General features: G+C 41.3%; 1 protein-coding gene across 1 annotated transcript; it reads left to right on the top strand.

Annotated features, from left to right (window-relative positions):
- The first annotated feature begins 506 nt into the window (after positions 1–506).
- Positions 507–21,947, top strand: fam163ab (family with sequence similarity 163 member Ab). The gene is made up of 5 exons (XM_071486092.1): positions 507–1,002; positions 18,501–18,598; positions 18,684–18,705; positions 18,981–19,095; positions 19,469–21,947. Exons 4-5 carry the CDS (start codon positions 19,003–19,005, stop codon positions 19,865–19,867), a joined length of 492 nt encoding a protein of 163 aa, XP_071342193.1. The 5' UTR covers positions 507–1,002; positions 18,501–18,598; positions 18,684–18,705; positions 18,981–19,002; the 3' UTR covers positions 19,868–21,947.
- The last annotated feature ends 806 nt before the right edge of the window (positions 21,948–22,753 follow it).

The following is a 22,753-nucleotide window of genomic DNA, read 5'->3' as shown; positions in this document are numbered from 1 at the left end:
GGGGGGGTACTGTAGCATTTATTTACTGTGTGCTGGGCGCAACCACATTACCCAGCCTCCTCTTCTAATGGGAACATCCTGAACCGGCCATCACTGTAATATTCAGGTTATTTTCTTCAGCTAATGTATCTATACTGAACAACAGTGACTTTATAATCACGGTTATGTTAAAGCATATGTCTGCTTTCAGTGACATAATTGTACTTTGTGGCATTTATCTTTATTTATTCCTAATGTGGAGCACATAAGGAGATTACAAGAGGTTATTCTGTACCTTATACTGTGTAATCTAAAGTATCAGTGACATCCCTCCTATAATTTTCTGCCACCAACTCAATTGGCAGATGTGTAAGGATCTTACTCCAACCCATATCTTAGTGATATTTCCTCTATGAACAACCCTTTGTTCCCACATAGAATATATCCCTCTGAAATGTACCACATCAGGTCCTGTGGATGTGTGTGATGCGGGGCGGCTCCTCCTCTCCTCCCACCGCCTCCTCCCTGTCCGCCCATCAGCGGACTCCGTCATTTCGCATCCTTGTCCCTCACTTGTTGGATGCGGTCGTTTGAGTTTCAGTGATTTCACGCTTCCCGGCGGTTGTTTTGCCCTCTTGACGTCCCGAGGAGACCACTGCCGTGTGTGAAGGTGAAAGCGGTTTCACAGGTTACATGCGCGTAAAAGGCGCCTATTCCCGAAGCCCTACCTGCGTGCTGTTGCGCCGTGACTATGCTCAGTTTTTCGGTGTCCTCTAGTCGTGGCTGTCTCTGCAGCCGTCCCTCTGACCTCTAGTCTGCTGGTCCCACAGCGGGAGCGTTTGGTTTTTCTGGCGGCGCTGTGCGCTCTGGACTCGGGCTCATCCTTGGAGAAGTTCCGCCGCAGTCCCATGCTCAGCGCCTCTCCGCTCTCCTCCTGCTGCGATAAGAATGCTGGCGGCTTTTCACGGTCAAACTCCACAGGATTAGCCCGGGTTGGACGAACGGACCATGTAACCAGATCAGGTATGTATAATGCTGAAAAGAGGGAGATGGGATCCAGTTTTCTGTTTGTTACCTGCGAGGAAAACGTTTCCAGTTACTCGGACTCTGGATTCAAATGTCAGGGGTTGTAGATTTTGTCTCCGGCTCGGGCTCTTTGGTGTGAAGAAGGTGTCTTTGTAGTTTTAATTCATGGTGAAATGTGTGTGTAATGCTGTAATGTGTGAGATGGAGGGACAGTGGAGCAGCTCAGCGGGAGCTGGAGTCTTTGGGTTTTTGCCTTTTTTGCTGCTGCTGTGATGTTCGTTTACACTGGTTCAGTCTGGTCTGGGTGTCCTGCTGCTGCTGACATTTGACTGACTGTTCATTTGACTATTCATTTCAAATAGAGAAGACAGTAGAGTAAGGCAGTGACTGCAGTGGGTAGGAGTTGAATGTCATGTGTATTTAAATAGTATAAAATAATGATGCGTTTTGGACAGAGAGAGGGCACAAGGTGAAGGGTCCTGAGTCTGAGTGGGTTGAGAGAAAGTGCTCACACCTCTGGACTCAGAGAGGTTCAAATCCCACTGGTGCTGGTGGTGCTGGTGTGTGTGCACTTGATAATGTGTCAGTAACCATGTTAATTCTCTTACTGTTCTTTTCTCTCAGTTAATGCCGGATACTCCAGGACCAGTCATAAGTTTGTATGACTTATAATGCAGCTGTTCAGACCACAAGAGGACACATTTTTAGGTGTAGGAGCACAGTAGAGCACAGGTTAATATTTTTGTTGGCTGTTCGGAGCTATTTTCTACACATGGTGGATACTCTGCAGTTAAAGAAAAAATCCATCTGTTTCAGTTGTGGGTTTTATTTTTGGAAATTAGCATTTTCTTTGGACATAAATTTGGTATTTATAAATCCTTTGTTAATTGCTTACAGTCACCCATGGAGTTGAAGCTGTGTGAGGTGGTGTCACTGCACCTTTTTTTTGTCTTTGTTTTTAGAGTGCCCTTTTTTTAGAGTAAAATTCTTTCATTACCTGCAGGAATTGTTGTTGTTGAAAGCAACATTGTCCTTCAGGGCTTCAAAATAAAACGGTCTTGTAGGCCAAAATGTTTTTTTTAAACTTCATCTTTTGTACAACTGGTGTTTTCCTCATGGGCAAATATGTTCATATTAAACAACAACAAAAGCAAATCCACTGCCAGGTTAAATGTTCCTTCACTATGTGCACACGTCAGCTGAAGTACAGTATGAGAAGTGCATTGATCTCCCACAACACCCAGCAGCAGGTGCCGTGCTGCCCTGACCCATTTCTCACAGAGGAGGCTGTGACTAAATAACTGTAGAGCAGCCTCTGTATATCCTCCTGTCTCCTCCCCGCCACAAACACACACAGTACACACACGCACTGCACACACGCTTCTTAATTCCTCCACCTCCAGCGCCTATGATACAACAGGAAGTGGGCTGATTTCCCAGAGGAGTCTGCAGTCAGCGCTGTCACAGCAAACACAGCAGCAACAGACAAAATGTATTTAATACACAGGTTGGGTAATGGTGTGCTGTGGCAACAGTTCAAAACACTGAGAGAAAATACAACTAGCTGCTTGCAACATTTGGCCTGTCAGCGCTAAGTTGTTCTGTAAGAGCCTCTCTGGCTGGGAAACTAAATATTTGATCGTCCTCAGTCAATTTAGAAAACAGCCTTAGCGGCCTTATTAACCCCCGACAAATCGCTGCTGGGAGACCATTTCTATCATCAGCGTGGTGATACAGAGAAAATTGACATTGTTTGGACTGATAAACTTTTTTTAAAACTGCTGGAAAAACTCACTGACTGGGGTTACTGTTTGACCTGACAGCAGCAACACATTAATCACACACACCATGGTCAGCCTGCAGATCTTGTGTGTTATTAAGCATTGGAAAAGTTGCCACCATGATACTGCAATACTAACGTCTTTGAGTGTTGCGGTCGCTGTGCGCTGGCCTTGTATAAACGTCTGCGTTTTAAAAGTTTTATACTCTTCGTGGATAAATGTTCATCCAACATTTGAAGTATCTGAGTCATGAAAAAAACATGAAAGAATCTCACCGAAGAGCAAGGCAGGCTTGTCAAAATTAAGTCGCTCAGTCGAGCACATGTTTGCTCTCAAGTGTGACCAACGATCTTGCATCCTGTCTACACAAGATTCATCTGGAGGTTAGTGGGATTTGTTGTGACATGAGGCATACTGTAATTAAAATAAAGCCTCCGCTGCCAAAAGAGAGTCCCATTACTACAGACTCAAACTTGCTCTGGGTTGTGTGGAATTTAAATTAGCCCTTTTTAATCTAAGTAAAGCCATTGTTAGCGTTGGAAAGCCTTGTACGACATAGATTTTGTCTCTCTTGCTTTCTGGAGGCAGATTACTGTCCTCAGCCTACTCTTGCTTCTTCCTGCTGACACTCCACTCAATGTATTTTCTGGGACAACATGCATGGAGTAATGTTTTTAGGTTGTGGTAGTGGTGTACATATGTGTATGTGTGTTGGGCTGGGGTTGAGGTGCGTGGGGAGGGTCTCAAACTACGCAGGGATGGGGAAAGTGTTTCAGTGTTTCAGGAGTGGTGTGTGAATTATTGAAAAGCCCTCAAGGTTCTTCTGGCTGCAGGATCGGTATTTCTTGCCGTACAGTTGTGAGTCGAGTGTACTGTAGTCACACATTAAAGGGGAGACGAGCTGTGCCCAAACTGCTCTGCCGCATTATCAGGACGGGAAACTAAACTCCAGCATCTAACTGCAGCTTCATTCAAACCAGAAGACCACCTCATCTTAAGGTCTAAGATCTAGATCCATGACCAACCAGCTAAAATTTTAGAATAAGTCCGAATCACCAGATTTTGGCTGGTTTTCAGACAGGAGCGTCTGAGAGAACAAGCTACCTTATCAGCTGCTTTTATCCATCGATCTATTAAACAAACGATGAGGAATCCATTTCTTCCAGTGAAAGCGGCTCACCCCATGCAGACCTCCAATGAAGTCTTCCTAATGAGGTTCACACAACTGAGCACATGAATATTAGTGTCTGTCTCTGGCTCAGCCTGGCTAATATTCATAAATGACACCAAAATAATATCTTGATACAACTTTTAAAGCTATTTGTAAGTTTTGCTATTGCAAAATATAGTAAACATAAAACATAGTCAACAATAGCTATAGCTGTTTACTTACCAGTCCAGAGGAAATGTTCTGAGTCCAGCATCAAACTTCATTCCTTTACTCACTGAGAGGGACAGGGTTAGTGTTAGGGCTAGTCTCCAGCGGTGGAAAGCAACACCAATGTTAACTCTTGTCTCTATTATGCCTTTTCTTCTACTGGAGTTAGCATGCTAACCAGCTAGCTCTGGCCCGTCTTGTCACCTTCCAACAGTGATTCACAATGACGTAAACGATGCCTACAGCTCTTGTCAAGCGACAATCACCACCACCATCTGGCAAGAAACCACATTCGGCGGCAGAGAAAAATTACAAATAGGCCCTTTAATTGTACAGTATGTTATATATGTTTATGCTTTGACAGCTAAATTAGTATTAATTCACAGTGTCGTTTTTGAATGTAATGCTCAGGAAATCATTCTAGTTCAAAAACTTCCTTCATAATGGCAGTGCATTTCAGCAAGACTGTAGCTACATGCTAAGGTTTAATGTTGACCATGTACATAGTTTTAATTTAGAGTTTCAGCTGCTAATATTTGTGAAGTACAAACACAAATTGCAGCTGAGGCTGATGGGACAGTTAGTTTTGCAGGCATTCGTTTTTTGGACAAATGTAAATTTTGACCTGATGAGGAAGCTAGAGGAAAATTCAGGAGATGTTTCAGGAGATGATGACTGGAAATGATGCCAGGGAAATCCATCCAGTAGTTGTTGACTGACTGAAAAACCAAGTGACCGACCAAACGACTTACCATCTCTGGATGCACACCACTAGAGTGGCTAAAGTTTATGGACGTCATGTGATCTGCAGTTCCACTTGGGACCACTAAGTCAGAATTGCCACTGCAGGTACTTGGGGGCTTGTTTTTACCACCAACAACTTCAGATTCTCTGTCGATAATGCATTAGTCAACTAATAATTACTTACTGATTATAATTTTGTTTATTAAATGTTTTATATCTATCAAGGACAAAATGCCACAGTTGTTGGTCACAGCTCCACAGATGCTGAGATTTGCTTGATTTACTACTCCATCTTTTTTTTATATCATTAACTTCTGTTCATGCTAAATCTGGGCACACACACACACACATATACTGTATAGGTCTCTAATATACTTGTAATTTTAACATGATTTTTGCATAATAAGCTGCTTGTGTGCTGCTTTTATCAAAAAAAAAACAAAAAACTCTAAAATCCAGCAGGTGGCGAAAGCCTTTCACAATTCTGCAAGGTCCCGGCTACCTGCATTGCATTTTCTCATTTCACTGAACTACAGCCATAAGACAATGTGCTTTTACAGATACAGTAGCCCTGTTTTCCCTGACTCCATTGGCTAGGATTTTATGTAGGGTTCTCCAGATGGCACCAAGTTTGAATCGATCAACCTGCAAGTAAACACTGAGTTGTAGTTTCTGTTAATTCTCCTAGAGGCTCGTGAATGTGAGCAGGTATCGTTTGTTTTCAGTTAAGTGGAGCTGGCCGTGATGACAACTCTTACTGTGGCATTGTGCAAGGTGATGTGTGGCTTGTGGAAGTGAACGCAGCTCTGAAGTGCGGCCAGGCTGGGTGAGGATGAGGCCACTGAGAGGAAGGCTCGCTGGCAGAGCCGGAGGCCTCTGGAACAGAAACGCTGTTATCTGCAAACGTAGCTCTACTGCTGCTGGCTGCTGTATCTGTGGTGACTCATCAAAAAAAAAAAAAAAAAAATACACACACACACGCATACAGACATACACACTAACAGACACACTTCCAGACATAATCAGAATGACAAACATACGCACACACTATGACACCCTTAAAATGATACAATTCTCTTTGACATTTACATACTCACACGCGGTTAGATACGCGCCTTCGGACACAAACACAGACAAATACAATTTTCTGAATATTTACAAAGACACACATGGACATTAAGGAACGCAAACACACACTATAAACACACTCTGCTGTTTGGTAAATCATCTGTCGCCTGAAATGTCGGGAAGTGATTTTTAACTTTGAACCCCAGGTTCCCTGTTATAGACATTAACAATAAGATACATGTCTCATTATGTAACAAAAACAAAAAAGGGAAATGCATCAAAAGCATGAATTGGACACTTTGTCTTATGTGAAGGAATAAAACTTTCCCTTACATTGAAAAATTGTAGTCAGAAATTGGGAAATGAACCAGGCTGATTGGACTTATCTACCTCTCATGACCTTCACACCCTTACTTTGAAAATGCCTCCTGTTCCTAGCGTAAACTTTCTCTGCTGAGAAAACAAAATCTCTCTCACTGTTCATGTCTTCTTTCATGAAATTTCAGCTCTTCATCGTCACTATCCATCAGCTCCCCGACTTGTTTTATTCATCATTATTTGAACTTGTCTTGTCGTACCCCTCTTATGCAAGCAACATTTATGCTTGCAGTAAGCATTTTTCTCTGATTAGTGCCCAGAATGAGCTGCAATAAGGGAAAGGGTCAGAGGTCACAGGAACATTATCTGGATCCGATCTGAGGTGAATATGGAAGAAATATGTGCAAAAATATACTTTCACCATGAATAAAACATGTTGGACAGCTGAGATTTAACTGCAATCCTGCTGATGTCAAGACTTTTACCTGGAAATTATAAGACTCCAGTCTGACCCCTTCAGTTTTCACATGCATAATTCTCACTTTGTTTAGATAATTGGGCTTTTTGAATGATTTTTGCTGCAAAATATATATAAATACATATATGGTTTTAATATGTATTCCTGTTAATGTAAATTTTATGAGTAAGCATTAAAAACCAACCAAATTATTTTAAGATGTCACATGAATAACATGCATTTCATAAAAGAAGGTATCTTACACACACATCAACAATTCACCTCAAAAACACTTGATTGTGAGAATCTTTCTAATATTGTGGTCATAATGAGTTTTTATTATATGGGGCAAGTAAATGCTTTTAGATACCAGAAATAATAAACTCAAGGTATTTGGAGATTTAAACCATTTTCCAAGTTGTGGCTCTATTTCTTATGGCGCCTGAAGACAGTAGCTGCTTGTGTTCCTGTTGTCATCTTTGTTCGGGTGAAGGACTGGAGACATACCATAAGCAACAGGGTGATATTTTACTCTTGTTTTTATGGACATGTCTGCAAAATAAACACTTCTGAGTTTCACTGATCAGTGGGTTATTGCAGTAACTTGATCAACAATTAGATGAGAGCCACAAACTAACTAATGCAGAGAGATGAGAGGAGATGGGAGTTGTTGTTTGTCCTGGAAGCGTTTCCTCCTCAGTGTGTCTCCCTCGCTGCTGCCAGGATGGCACAGTGGATTCAGTTACAGTTCTGTAAGCGGAAGGTCATAGGTACCTTTTTTTTTTTTTTTTTTTGCACAGCAATGTGTTGAAATAGCCCTGAGCATCAAAGTGAAATTCATATCTACTCATTCAATGTCAGGCTGATGGTTTTCAGACCAGTTTATTTCTAATTTATCCACTTTAACAACTGAGGGAAAGGCTTGGCAAAGCCTTGACTGGTAGTGTGATGGCTTTACGGACTCAGCGTTGACAGACTGATCATGGCTGCTGTATTTTATATTTAGAGTTCAGCCTCACCTCACCTCAACTGACTGACCTTGATGTCAGTCAGTCTAGTATTAGAAGTGTAAAAGTAGAAATACAGTGAAGTTTGTTTGATCCCTGGAGGAATGAGCTGTGAACATCCACTTCCAATGAATTCAAAATGTTGGTCACAGTAAAGTGCATCAGTCTGTTTGAAAATGGCTAATTCTAAGTTTGGTGGTTTAATTCTTCATGGGAAAGCAAGGATGTCCCAAGATAACACTAACACCTCACTGAACCCTCACCTTCTGCTCTTTTACTCCTGAGCAAGGCATCTGTGCAGCCCTGCCTTCTTCCTGCATGCCCTGCCATCTGTGACCGCGCTCCCTCACTTCACTAACTGTCACGGATAAAATGTCCATGTGAATGTATGCTAATGTAATATTCGTGGTACATTACTTCCCCAAAGATAGAAGCTGGACCATTTCATTTCCTTTTATGAGACTGTCGTGCTGACCAGCAGAATGGAGGTACAGTAATTACAGCTTCCTCTGTACTGGCTGTGCGTTCAGCGATGCTGCACTGCTGCCAAGTGTGAAAGAGAAGGTGGCATATCGCAGGACAGCAGGGGAGGAGCTGAGCAGCTATAATGAAACCTCTGCAATCCTCGTAAAGCAGGGGGACGCAGAGCTGCAGGCATGTTTAATGTCAGGTCCATTTCCTGCTGAAGTTCTTCTCTGTGAGTCTGTCTGAACTGGACATAAATTAACTGCAGAATCAATTCAAGCCTTCCTGTTTGAAGTGCAAGCGAGTCAGTATGCCTGTGGTCAGAACTGTTCCCTCGAAGAATCTTAAGCTGTGATTGTGATTGAATGTTTAACTGTATGTATGTTCATTCTGCAAGTGACCCACAACCTGTCCAGATCTCCCACACTCACTCAAGTGGGTGTGGACAATCTCTGTGCCTCAAGTCCATGTGTGCATACTTATTTTTTAGCAGGTTTTAATTTGCTTCTGTCTTCACATTGAAAAGGGGACAGAAGTAAGTATAGTGCTTGTGCATACAAAAAAAACAAAAACAAAAACATTTCTGAGTGTACTGTAATGTACTGTTGTCCCATAAAGCAATGCACTAAGGAATGAAGAAGAAAAAATGCTGAAAAAAACAGCCCCAGAAACATCTTGGAAAACCAAATAAATAAATAAAGATATAGTAAGTATTAAACCTTTCGAAAGAAACTTTGCTTTTCCTGTTAAGTTTCTGACTGTATTGTAAAATTTCTTATGTGTATAAAATGTCAGGTACTCATTGCAAAAACAGTTTGCAACATAGCTTAGTAATAACACTTACACTGTGTACAGCTGCTGAGTTCAGTGTCTCATTTTGAAGTGTAGTATAGTGTACATTTATTTCTACAGCAGATCAATGACCAGCTCTGTGGGGTCTGACCTTTGACCTTGAGGTGTGATGTTCTCAGTGCAGGTCATGGTTGAAATGATGTCGATTCCACTGTTGTAGACGATCGCGTTGGATAAGAGCATACAGCAAGATTTTGTTAACTGAAGGCGATGCTAGAAGTCTCTGCCCTTTTCACGTTGTGTTACTGCTCTGTGTTTTTCGCTCCTGTTGACTGCGCTGTTGTTTATTTCCTGTTTGCAAGCTCAGGTCAGAAATGGTGCTGGATAGTTATTTAACCCTACTCAGGATTGTCACTGTAAAACCAAATCAGCACAGTCGATTTGGGTTCACAGTGACACAGAATTGATTCTACAGTGACAATCACCATGTGAGTGTGTTTGGGCAAGTTTATCTTCGGGAAATGGATTGAGCTTTCTGGCACGACTCAGCTCTATATTCATGCTGTTCCACACATTTTAACCTGGGACGTGACTGGTTTGAACACAACCACAACGTGTACTATATGCTGCTCCACCGCTCCACTGCTGCAGCTAGAGCAGATAAAGCAGCAGCAACAGCTTTTCTTGGATTAAAAGTGGGTTGTAATAATTCTGTGTGACACATAAACCTTGGTTAGAGTTTCTCTCAGTTGTAGTAACAGGTTCCTCATCAGATGTCATCATCACTGTTATGAAATAAACCATGTTTGAGCAAATCTTCCTGTGTGTTGTAGTCTATCATCTCTCTGCTGCAGGCTCTGTGCACATTGTTTTTAATGGACGTCCCAGAAATCCCACCCAGGTGCCAGTAGGACTTTCACAGAAGTGATCTGAGCTGAAAGATTTTGAGAAAAAGCTCAATAATCATGAGCTCATGTTTGTGTCATGTATGTTGTTTGACCCCACTCTGACACTAACAGCCATTCGTTCAGATGAATCCACTTGACAGTTTTATTTAGTAATGGGAGTAACTGTGATTGTAGAAGTTGTAGTATTGGTCACAAGGGCAGCACAGTTGTCATACCAGCTGCAGTAGCAGTAGTACACATTGCTGTAATAGCAGTAAAGTGCTGGAGAACCATAGAGAGCAGAAGTTAGATGGGAGACCCATAGCCATCACAATGGCCTGAATATCTGGTGATAGTCTTTTATGGAGAGTGAGGAAATGAATTTGACGTGTGTATAAAAATTACAGATGGACCGTGAGTAATGAATCTTTCACTTTCTGTGTGAGTAAAGGTATTCACCACATCTTGAGTCACAGCGAGTGTGTAGAAAGGCTGAATCAGGAGCTGGCAGGCTGGAGTACAGTAGCCTGGAGAGCTGCATAACAGCATAATGTACACCAGTTATAAATCTGCCAGCAGTATATACGGCATCAGAACATGGTCCAGATTGGACGGAGAGAAATACTCAGACAGTGCTCCAACTCTCTGTCGCCCTGTCTCTCTCCGTCTTCACAGGGACGAAGCTGTTTCACCGCCTGTATTGATCATGTGCTTTTATAGGGCCAAGAGGATCATTCTTGGGAGTGGTTCCTCCACATTCATTGCATTCTTTGCCCCAAATGACCTCGAGCAAAATCAAGTAATTGAACTAAAATGTTCAGTGTCATCAATCTCTGCCTACTGGGCCGTAACTGCTGCGACAGCTTAAGAAGGAAGATGGGATAACGGTTGGTTGAGCTCCTGTGGGTCCCACAGTACATGAAGAAGGTTTTCAAGGTCACACCCATGTGTTGGTATCCAGAAAGTTAATGTAGCTGTAAAATAGTGAAAAATGGTTTGTCATTCTCTAATCAATTTTATCACTGTGCCCCTGGCATAAGATCAAAAAGATGGGAGTCTATCTTTGAATATGGGTGTGTGAGATCTCATCTTTTCCATATTTGTTTGCTTCTTCATAGGATGCTTCCCACTGGGTCTAAAGGTACCGTCGACATTTTTCTAATCAAACAGCTGAATAGATTTATTTGTAAATAACTTTTTTCAAGCGTGTGACCAGGTGCAAGCATTTATTCCTGCTCTTGTTAGGTGCCCCTCTTAACAGTATACACAGTTTTTAATTTTGAATGGTGACATGGTGAATTGTAATATTTAAGGGTTAATAATGGACAGAATACAAAGTATGCCCACATGTGTCCTATTACACCTGCAACACATTATAAGTTACTTAAGAGATCCTAAACAAAAACGTGTTTTAGTTATTAATACATGCACATGCACTGTATATGGAGGAATCTATCAGTAATATTAATGGTTACAACAATGCAAAACCCTCCAAACTCTTAACTGCCCTTCTGGGGTTTAAAACTGGAGTCAGACTCTTGTTATCTGCTGCTGAAAAATGTCTCTGTTCCCTTTTATGACATCACACAGAGGACTTTGAGGTAACCTCATGTAAGGAGACAAAGTAGACATGATGGCACCTCCAGTCCCGATAGTATTTTTTTTTTTCAAAGTAAAATATCTCAACAGCTATCGCATGGATTGCCATGAAATTTGGTTCAGACAACCACGGTCCCCAGAGGATGAATCCTGCTGTCTATGGTTGTCCCCTGTCCTTTCATCCAGTGCCACCAGAGATTCATGGTTCTGGATATAATGGATAAAAGCCGCCGACAGTGATGGTCCCCTGACTTTTTGCCATTTATCTCAACAACTAAAGGGTTGATTTCATAAAAATTTGAACAGATAATCATGTTCCCCACCTGATGGAGTCTACTGACTTTGGTGATCCTGTGACTTTTCCTGTCGTGCCACCATAAAGTTGATATTTCCATTTGTGGCTTTTGATTTGAATGTCTAAACAACTATTGAATACACTGCCGTGAAATTTGGTAGAAACATTTAGGATGATTTGTCATAACTTTGGTGATCTCCTGACTAATTATATGACATGATATATACTTTGTGTTTAGTGCTAATTAGCAAATGTTAGGGCTAAGACACCAACCTCTGTTGCATCTCTCTCTGAAGCATTTCCTATCATCTTTTTGCTCGCAGAGCCACTAGCATGGCTGCAGACTTTTAGTCTTGTTTCAGAACCCTTTTTAAGGTTGCTGCCACCTTACAACACTAACTAAAATCCAACAGTCTAAACAGTTATCCTGTGATTTCATTTGGAGCAGCCACTGCATCAAGTTTCCCAGAACAGTTTAACCAAATTATGCTCTTTTTGTCTCCACGTTTTACCCATGATTCAACTTTTACGCTTAATAATATACATGAAAAAGAAATACCACAATTTCTAAAGCGACCTCCTAAATTGTGTTTGCTTCACACCCACGCATACAAACAAACACGCATTTACACACACACGCAAACACACACAGACGCCCACGCCGGGCTGCAACAGAAACGATAGAGAGAGGAAGCAGATAGAGGAAAGCCTTTGGAGTGGCAGATAACAGGATTAGACAAATTACATTTCAGCTGTGACCACGAATCCCATTTGGATGTGCGACTTGTTTTCTCTCCACTTACAACAGCAACCATAGAGCTGTGGATCTTGATGACAAAATGGTGGTTTTCCAAAATAATATGTGCTGAAATTTTGCACGAGTTATTGCCTGGGTAGATGGGATTTGGGTCTGCTGCTGCTGAGACAACACCTCAGGGTGTCAGGAAGAGATTTTAACAGGAAGTGTAGGAAGTTTGACATGAGCGTTGCACACTCTGACATATTTGTGCTTTGTTTGTGTTGAACTGTCTTTCTCTGTGTGGGTTCAGTGCATGACCAAAGAGCAGTCACAGTTTTCACTTTTGTCTGAAGGGGCCGTGGATACTGCTCTCTCCTTCAATCAGACATCAACAAAAACACATCCTGTCACCTGGTGCTGGGCATCAAGTTTTACTATAACTGTGAAAACATGGTGGCTGGTAATCTTTTACTTAAACTATCTATCAATACTTTTCTGAATAACACTGAGGTGAGGAAAAAAAATCACACAGTTGCTGGGTCATTTGTCATTTTATACTGAACACCTAATAGTTGCAGGTTTCAAAAGGTGATGAGTCAATATGATAGCTCAAACGCTCCCTAGTGTTCACTAATCTGGTACGTGGTTTGCACTATTGATTCTCAGTGGATGTCTCCTACATTCAAACCAAATTTTAAACCAGGAATAAATAAGAATATGCATTTCGTTTCTGCTTATTCATTTCTGATAGCAAAGTTTATACCTACTGTGCTTTTATCTGCATTTCCCATGGGACAACACGGTGGAAATCAGTCAGCGGGATCTGAATCAGATCATTAACCCAAGCAAGAACATTTCCTTCAAGATGTAGTCTGGCTTTGTCTGGCTTTGTCACAAGCTGACTTTTCTGCTGTATGTTTTGAGATTTCTTAGCTATATGACAAAAACCAGGTATCTCTAGAATGACAACAATAAAATCAGTCTTTCTTTTAGCTTGACTACAGGACATTTTTTTAGGATTTATTTTCTTAGGTTTTTAAAGGGTTTTAATATTAAATTAATAATCCTTTATATGGGATCACAAAACTGCAAACCCCTCAGATGATGTCACAGAATCACAAAAAAGCAGTTTTGACTTTGCAAAATTTAGGCTGAAGAGTGAGCAGGCTGAACTTTTTTTTTTTTTTGGGCGGGTCACAAGCATGTGGCCTCTACGTTATGGGGCAGATGGTGCTGTGGTGTGTTTGGAGGAGCAGAGACTGATACAAACTGACTCCTGGCCTGAGCAGTTTAAATCCTGAAGAATCAATCTTGTAAAAATCTTCCAGGGCAGTCAAGGCCCTTCAGATGCTCCTGAAGACTGATGGCTGAGACTCCAGAGGGAATACTCCATCAGACAGAGAGCGAGACAGAGAGAGAGGGTGGTAGTTCATGAGATATTCTCATTACTCTGATTTGCCAAAAACAGCATCTGGGAAACCTGTAGTTTTATTCTATGGACATATCTTATAGATATATCTTACATATCTTACAGGATGGAGACAAAGTAAAGCAGTAATGGAAGTGGCCAATGAGCTGATGATTGCAGGTGTAAAAGCTTTTATACACTAACATAGCCCAGTGTAGTGAATTGTATGATACCATGGCATAATTTAACATAATGGAGTGCTGCAGAGTGTAGCTTATAATTTACAGTTAACCATAACAAAACATACTGACATGTATCATAAAACATAATGTAATATATCAGTGTGGTGTATGATATAATAGCATAGCATGACATGTAGTGTGATGCACAGGTGCAGTTTAACTAAATGTGTGACGTAGCATAATGCATTCTAGCATATCCTAATGTAACACTTGTTTGGTTTAGTCAACAGCAAATCAATCAGCTGACATGGACGTTGGGAGCAGTTAATGCTTCTAACAACAGCCAAAGAAAGAAATATGTAGATTTAATAGTTCTTATTTCTTATTTTCACAGCTACAAAAAACGTCTTCCACGCTTCACAGTCTGCTGCTGTTTCTTTGAGGGTGTAGTTAGGTCATTAGCAAGCTACGTAGGAAGATGACTTCTCCATTCTGATATATTTTATATCAATAGACTGATTTGAATTGCTGAACAAATTAAGAGTTGTATTCAGTGATTCAGAGGACTGGAAACAAGCTACTTCCAAATAATTCAAATGAAAACCATTTGAGCTGCAAATGGTAGTTTGGTCATAAATACAGATGAAACAAAACTTCAATGAGCCCTACATATGCTGGCCCATATCAAAATGAAACATGCCATTAGTGTAGTGCATCAGAGTGTGATGTGTTGCAAAAAGATGCAACATAAAACATCATCACTCACAAACATCAGCGTTTCTCACAGCCTCAGGATGCCGTCACCAAGATGACCGACAGGTGTCTGTCAGAGTGGGAACTTACGCAGAAAAACACATTTTCTGCCTCAAACCAAAATGTTGCAGATACAAGGTTTCAGGAAAAAAAAGCCCATCCAAACCGAATCTGTTGTTGAAATGTGCCCAGAATGCAGCTCCAACTCTGTGAGGATTTCATCATCCTTGGAGTTTGATTCACCTGAGACACACCTAATTTTCAAATCCTAACGTTTTCCACTTTGATGGAAATAGAGCTACAGCTGCTGTTGTTGCTTGTTCGGTGTTGCTTGTGAAGTGAGGTGTGTGAAGTGTCACAGGAGCTCGCAAATGTCCAGAAACAAGCTAAAAGCTCCCTTTAAATCTGAGAATCCTCGAAGACCTGAGCTGCGGTCTGCTGAGACATGAGCTCTGCTGCCTTCAGTGTACTGGAATGAGTCAGATGAACATGATACTGCAATATCAACTCTTATTTGTCAATTAGACGTTTGTGGTGAGCGTTGAGCTTCACTGGTTATTTAGAAAATTAAAACTATGGGGCCGTCTGTGCGCTGACTGCTGTGAAGTGCTGTGAAGACTCTGCTGTCTTTTATAATGGATCTTTTATTAAGATGTGCTGATTTATTTGCTATTGCTTGAGAACATGTTGGCCTGTGTAAATACTGCATGTGTGCAGTGTGTGTGTATATGTGTGTGAGAGAGTCTTATCAGTATACAGGGCTCCTCAGGCAGTATGGGGGATTGAGGGCCCCTCTAATCTGGACCCAGTGGTGACTGATCCAGCTTTCTTTCTGTCTGTGCTTAGTGTGTGTGTGTGTATGTGAGTGTAAAAGTGTGTGTTTGTGTGCTGATGCAGATATCTCATTTTCTCTATAGTTTGTCAGATGAAGTCAAGCCAAATTAATCTAAACAAGTTTGTCTCAAAGTGCTTGCAGAGCAACATGTAAACTGAGAGAAAAACAAATCTGTGTGTTAGTTCCTGTGTGTGTGTGTGTGTGTGTGTGTGTGTGTGTGTGTGTGTGTGTCTGTGTCTGTGTCTGAGTAAAGGATGACGTGGTGACAGCGGTGACTCCATTTCCATTTCCTCCTTGCAGCACAAGTCACCGTGCTGGCATTAATTATGAAAAATAGTGTGGTGTACTGAGTCTGAGATTGCACGCTCTGGAGAGACTTATGAAGAATGATGTTAAGAGGAATCTGTCAGCTGCCATCCCGTTTGGTCTCCACGAATAATTGAAGGCTAGTGTACTTTCTGACAGAAACATGGTTTATGAGCGTGGTGCCAGTGTAGCGGTTCGGATCGCAGCCTGTGGGAGCAGCACCGCCTCCTTTTCTTCTCCTCAGTGGAGAGTCTGTCAGCACTTCCAGCTCATTGTCTTTTTAATGAAGAAACACATTCAGATTCTGTGAACAGAATTCAATTAAGTCAAAATTAAAAATATCATCAGTTTCAAACGCTCAACACATCTCAAGAGTTATTTTATTCCTTCTGCAAACATGCACACTAACGTCATCTTGATCACTAGATCCAATTTTGAGGTGTTATTGTGATGGGCACAATCATCCCATAGTGCAACAAACAGAGAAAAGAAACAGCCAGAACACATGAGAAATGTTTTGTTTTAACCTGTTTTTAAAGGCATCATAGCTATAAATCAACCAGCTGCAGATTGCATTTGCTGTAGAGAAAGGAGTAATGAACATTTAGGGCAGCGTCTCTGCAAGTTTTCAGAAATTCAAACTCACTGTAAAGGTTTTGTCAAAGCAACAAGCAGGTACAAAATCAGCACGCAGAGGGAATAGATGGATTTTAGCCACAAACACAACTTACTTTACTGTCAGTCAGCCTAAAAAGCTACCACTAACCCTCAGGAAAAGTGCTTTGCTTTGAGACTGTGAGGCAATAGTGGCCACAGTTGAAGCTGCATGTGATGTGATGCCCACTGGCCCAAAACGGCTTTCATTCCCCATATGTAATCATTACAACAGGAACAGTAAATGATGCAAAATGATGAAATGATAGAAACTGGGAAGTCCTGAAGAACCATATGGGTAAATTATTTTCTTGTCATTCATATGTGTTGGATACTATCAGGAAGAAGTCACCTAAAGAGGCAGAAGCAGGATGATTGATGAGTTTCATTGTATGTTTCAGGTGAATCAGTGGGCCATCATATCCAGTTCTCTCAAACGGTCTGCTTACGGGTATTGGGGAGCACTAATGCATATTTGAAAAAAGTCTTTTGTGGCTCCAGGGGGAGAAGCATGGAGTCTGATCAACTACCTCAAGCGATAACATCAGCTGGGGCTGAAGACGACGGGTTTGACAATTAAATCTGACTTGATTGAAAGTCACTGAAAAGTGACTTTATCAGACCCCTCAAGCCTAGTCCTCATATGCTCGTGGCTACTTTAGCTGCTCCTAGCACAGCACATCAAATCTCTGATCTGTCAGCAGTCAAGCTGTGTGAGTGTGTGTGTGTGTGTGTGTTTCCCTAGTGCTACTTTCTCTACTCATTCCTCTCTATTCTTGTGGTTTCCTATTTCCCTCTTTTTTACCTACACTCTTACATTTTCCTTTGTTCATCCTCCCTTTCCCTCCTCTGTCCTCCAACTCAATCATGGATTTGACCTGTTTTTATCAGCGGACAAGCCTCAGCCTGCAGATGAAACCCCTAACCAACTGAGCCCCTCACAGCTAAATCATTTTTACTGCTGCTCTTCCATAATGCTGCACGTGTGTGTGTGTGTGTGTGTGTGTGTGTGTGTGTGTGTGTGTGTGTGTGCATGCGTGTGTGTGCCTGTGTGTGCTTGTTTGTGTGTAGTTGAGAGTAGATGAGACGGCGAGACAAAGAGAGAGAGAGAGACATTGCTCGAGAATATGCATGTCTGAGAATGTGGAGAGTGCGTGAGTAAATATCTTTATTTTTGTCATTCTAAATGATCCAATTTCTTTTCTCCTTTATAGTGAAACTGCAGGAGAACTGGACAGTAATGATAACTACCATGGCTGAGTAGATAATGAAAGAAGTGCAGCCAACAGAAACTCACACTTCATCAGCAGAAATCCAGAAAAGAAGACATCTCGTGCATTCATTTGAATGCAATGACAATGTTGTGTTAATGTACTGGAGGTGGACAAAATTATATTTACACATTTACAATTAACACAGTTCAGCAGCCTGCCTGTGTGTTTATGAAGATTACACTGCTATTACTTTGTTGTGGTAGTAAATGAAATTGTGTGTAGTATTTACAAGAGCACAAAAGACTGAATGGTATTACGTTACACTACAGATCCATTGGTTGCTGTTATTTTGTCCACCCTATGTATGTATGTATGTAATGCACATGTAACTGTGTGTGTTTGCATGTGTATGCTCTTCTCTGATGAAACACTCTTCTTCGTGCCTAGTCATCCTCCTTGTGTTGGTACTGTGTGTTTGTTCTTCTGTGTGTGAGAGACACTTTTTCCTGATTTCTCAGCGCCACCTTGTGGAGAAATACATGTACAACATCTTCAGTTAAACTGATTCCTGCTGCCTTTCCTCTGTCCTTCCTTCCTCCATCTCTCCTCACAGATGTTCATACAGTGTGGCTCTCCAGCAGTGTGAACTCTTATCTTTGACCGGTGATTTGACTTCTCTTCACCCTTGCAACCTCTGAACACTCTTCTGATGTAAGTCCATCCATCCATCCATCCTTCCATCTATCCATCCATCCATCCTTTAATTTAACTGTGTCTATTATTTCTCTGCTTTCAGGTGTTAAGCAACTTTGCTGAACGTGAGTATAACAATAATCACAACTGGGTATATTCTGCTTTGCCAATTTAAGATTTGCATTTGCAAAAAGTTTTGAAAGAAACAAATGTCTCTTTGCATGTTTGAAATTCATATTTTTTTAGAGTTTGCTCTATTACCGTACTTATATAGAAAACATATTCCATCAGACGGCATCTCCGTTTAGTGCGTTACTGACATTTGCATGACTTCATTAAACGTCAAATCTTCTGAGGAGCCTGTTGATGATGATGGTGTGACTTCCTGTGCTGGTGTCAGAGTTTGATGGAGAGCTGGTCGGATGACAGCTGGAACTGTTGTCATAACCGGAGGAATACTGGCCACAGTGATACTTCTGTGTATCATAGCTGTGCTCTGTTACTGTAGACTCCAGGTATGCCCCTGTTTTTAACTGTATATATGTGTGTGTGTGTGTGTGTGTGTGTGTTTGTGTGTGTGTGTCTTTGTGTATGTAAGCATCTTTACATGCGGTACTAGTTTCCCCATTCCTTCCTTTCTCTTTTCTCAGGTCTGTCTGTCCTTCTCCTTTCTTCCTTATAGACTTCTTCCTCCTTCCTTCTATCTTTCCTTTCCTTACATTCTAACCTTCAACAATTTTTGGATTCCACCTTATCAACAGGAATTGATTGTCACACTAAATTATCATATTGTTAATAATTTCAGATACTGTAGAAATGTATAGTTACTAGTATGGAGAGTTCAAACATTGATATTTTAGTAATTACAGGGTGATTCTCTCTCTGTAGTACTACTGCTGTAAGAAGAATGGGTCTGACAGCGGCTCCATCTCTCAGCAACACTTTGCCTGCAACGCCTGCAGCATCACCGGCCTGGATGGGTCAATCGTCACCCCTCTGTCTATGTCACCGCCAGAGCCGCCTGGATCCTCCAACCCCACCAAAGCCAGAGGGGGGCGACGCAGCTACTGCCCCACCTGCTCACCCTACGACTCACCCTTCTACATCCGTACCACTGATGAGATGCGCAACGGTGGCGAGCGCATCACCTACATGCCCACACACTATGAGAACCAGGCACTGGCGATGCCACTGCCCGCCGTCCGAGGCTCCCTGCTGAGGGACGCTCATCGCGGGCGGCCTCCCGATTTCTACACCAATACCCGAGCCATCAGCACCGAGGTGTGACCACCCCAAAACCCCGTAACACCACCTATTACACACACTGACACTCCTCTCTGCACTTACACACACACACACACACACACACACACACCACTAACAAGATGACAAAAGTGATTTTGACACCTACAGCAGCTCCCAGTGAGGGTCTGCTGGAAAAAGGCCCACTGTTTGTGCAGGCTATATTATCACATTTAATTAGGGTTTGGGGTGTTGGGGGGGTTAAGTGAGGCTTGTCTAAGCCTACTGATGAAGACTACAGTGTGTAACAAGCAGGGATGACTTTCAAACCTAGTTCCTCACTTTATACCCTTACGTTTTAAATGTTCCTGTTCATAACAACAGTAATTCTATAATTGATGGTAGATAAAACTGTAGCTGTAAAATGTATTGTAAGAAAATGTCCCTTTATCCTCCCACATGAAGGGCATGGTTGTGCACTGTCTGATGACTGTTACTGTGTCTTTACTGACTGAGGGCTATCTTAGATCTTTTATGATTTCCCCTTGCTGCATATCTTCCCAATGACTGCCAAATAGACAAAAAAAACAAAACAAAAACAAAACAGTATTATGAAGTATGTAGCAAATATGAAGCAATTTTGTCATGATAAGCAGAATGGAGACTGGAGTACATCTGAAAAGGTTACAAGAGCAAAAGGAGGAAAAGTCAGCATCCCCTCTGCAGTTTCCTGGATCTCTGGAAAACAGGAAAGGTAGAAGAGAGCAGACGACTGGAGCTTTCCCTATGCAAGCTGTCTGGCAAACAACTGCAGCTCTTCATCTCCAGTAATCTTCTTCCAGCTGTTTTCATATTTACTGGAGGAATATCATGAGCAGTTTGCACCCCCAGTGAGATATAACGAAGGTGTACATATAAATAGACCTACAAGCATTTCAAACTGGATCTTGGATACAGTAGTTCTATGCCTCTTTTGGGTTGCCAGATCCAGCACTGAACCGCCACTTTCTCCCCTAAGGCGTAAACCCGTGAATAAGCAAGTATGCCTGAGCCCTTGAACGCAACAGTGGTAAGCTTGAAATGAACTGAGTGAATTTCTCCTTACTGACAGTGATGCAAAAAGTTTGAAATGTAAATATCAAGCAGAAAGCAACGAAAAAAATCTCTTGATTCCATTGTCCTCTTGATGGAGAGAGTTGGACCCTGGGATTTGAACGTGATGTATTTTGAATGAGGGAGTGTGATTTACTAGTTTGTGCTATTTTGTCTACACACTCCTCCTATACTCCTGTACTACTCTCATGTTGAATCTTTGAAATGCAATTAACCATGTCATTTCTTTTCATGTTTTTTTTCACATTGTGAGAAAGTCAGAGTACACATTTATGTGATTGAAAACTGTTTCACAGTGCTCATTTTCTACATGGCACTTACCCAGCATTGCTTGCCATACACAAAAATATTTCCTGTGATATTTGTCTTTGTACTTCTGTGTACGGCAGGACTCAGTGAGGCAGTGTCTAGGCGGTGCAGGAAACCTCATGGACTTGCACGGTGTGATGATGTGGGATAATTTTGCAAGATTCTTGGGCAGGCCTCGTGTTATCATTAAACAAAAATGCACCCCCCCAACCTCTTTTCAGCAGTGCATATATCATAATTAAAAGCCATTCATCAGCAGCTACTTAATTTATTTCACAGTTACTTTTTCATTAAGGTTAAATAGAAGCCAACTGCAGTGCTGTTATACGGTACATCTTTACACCTGAATTGTGGGGTTTCTCTGGATTAACTAAAAAGGGCAAATAAATGTACAGAGGACTGGCGAAATGAAAGCTCTTCCCTAAAGATTTACATGTTTGCTTTCAGGAAAACTGGTGAAAAAACAGTGTTTCTCCATGTTGTTGTCCACCACCACAGCTAAAGAGTCATTGTCGGCATTCATTTATTTAGCCATTGTATTAACTATCTATTTTACTACTTACTTAACTAGCTATCTTTGAACATAGAAAAATTGATTTTTAGAAATGTGGTTAAAAAACATCAAATCATACATGATGAATACAGAAACAGTAATATTTGACAGTGTTAACTTTTGACATTAAAGATTTGTAACTGCTTGAAATTGCTTATTGTGTGATTACTGACAAGACTATGCACGCACGCACACACACACACACACACACACACACACATTCACAAACAAGTGGACAGTGTAATACTGTTCAATTGGAAATATTAAATTCACTTAAGCTTCATAAAGATGTCAGATCATCAAGTAGCCTATTATTCTGTAACGTTTTAATCCTGAGCTCTGAAGGCAGCAAGAAGTCTGATCTCCAGCTAATGATTGTCATGAGGTAAACAACCACTATATGATGCTGAACTTAATTTTCAGAACAAAGCATTCATTTATCTTATGATTTTCCCCCCGAAAGATGTCCTTTGGGTAAAACATAAGCTTTCAGAACTTTTAACAAATGTTAAAATATTAAAGTAGTGAAGTCATATTTTCTCAGTTTGATCAAACAATAAGAAAGAAGAGATTTTTAAATGATGCGACCTGATGGGAAAGTGAGGTTCCCAAAAACTCCTTGCAGAAATGAAATGCACAATAAAACCTATTTTATATACAGTACTATGCAAAATTTTAGGCACTTTAGATGTTTAGATTCTTATCCATCACGCAACACCATCGGGGACAGCAATCCCAATAAAGACCCATCTTCAGAAACAAGACGGACAAAGTGTTCTGCAAAGTATTCTATTTTTGAAAGCATCCTTACTTTATTTCTAGTGCTTAAAACGTTTGCACAGTACTGTATCTAAAAAAAACCCAACAAATCTGTGCATATGTATACAAATATTCTGGCAAAAACAAATTGTTGTCCGGCGAGTGTGAGAGGTGCGTAAACCAGAAAATGCAGAGCA

The sequence above is a fragment of the Trachinotus anak genome, unplaced genomic scaffold, assembly GCF_046630095.1.
Source record: "Trachinotus anak isolate AG129_WGS33_773 ecotype Australia unplaced genomic scaffold, CSIRO_AGI_Tana_v1 ptg000010l, whole genome shotgun sequence".
NCBI lineage: Eukaryota > Metazoa > Chordata > Actinopteri > Carangiformes > Carangidae > Trachinotus > Trachinotus anak.
The sequence above is the reverse complement of the archived record's forward strand: the minus strand, read 5'-3'. Positions and strand labels throughout refer to the sequence as shown.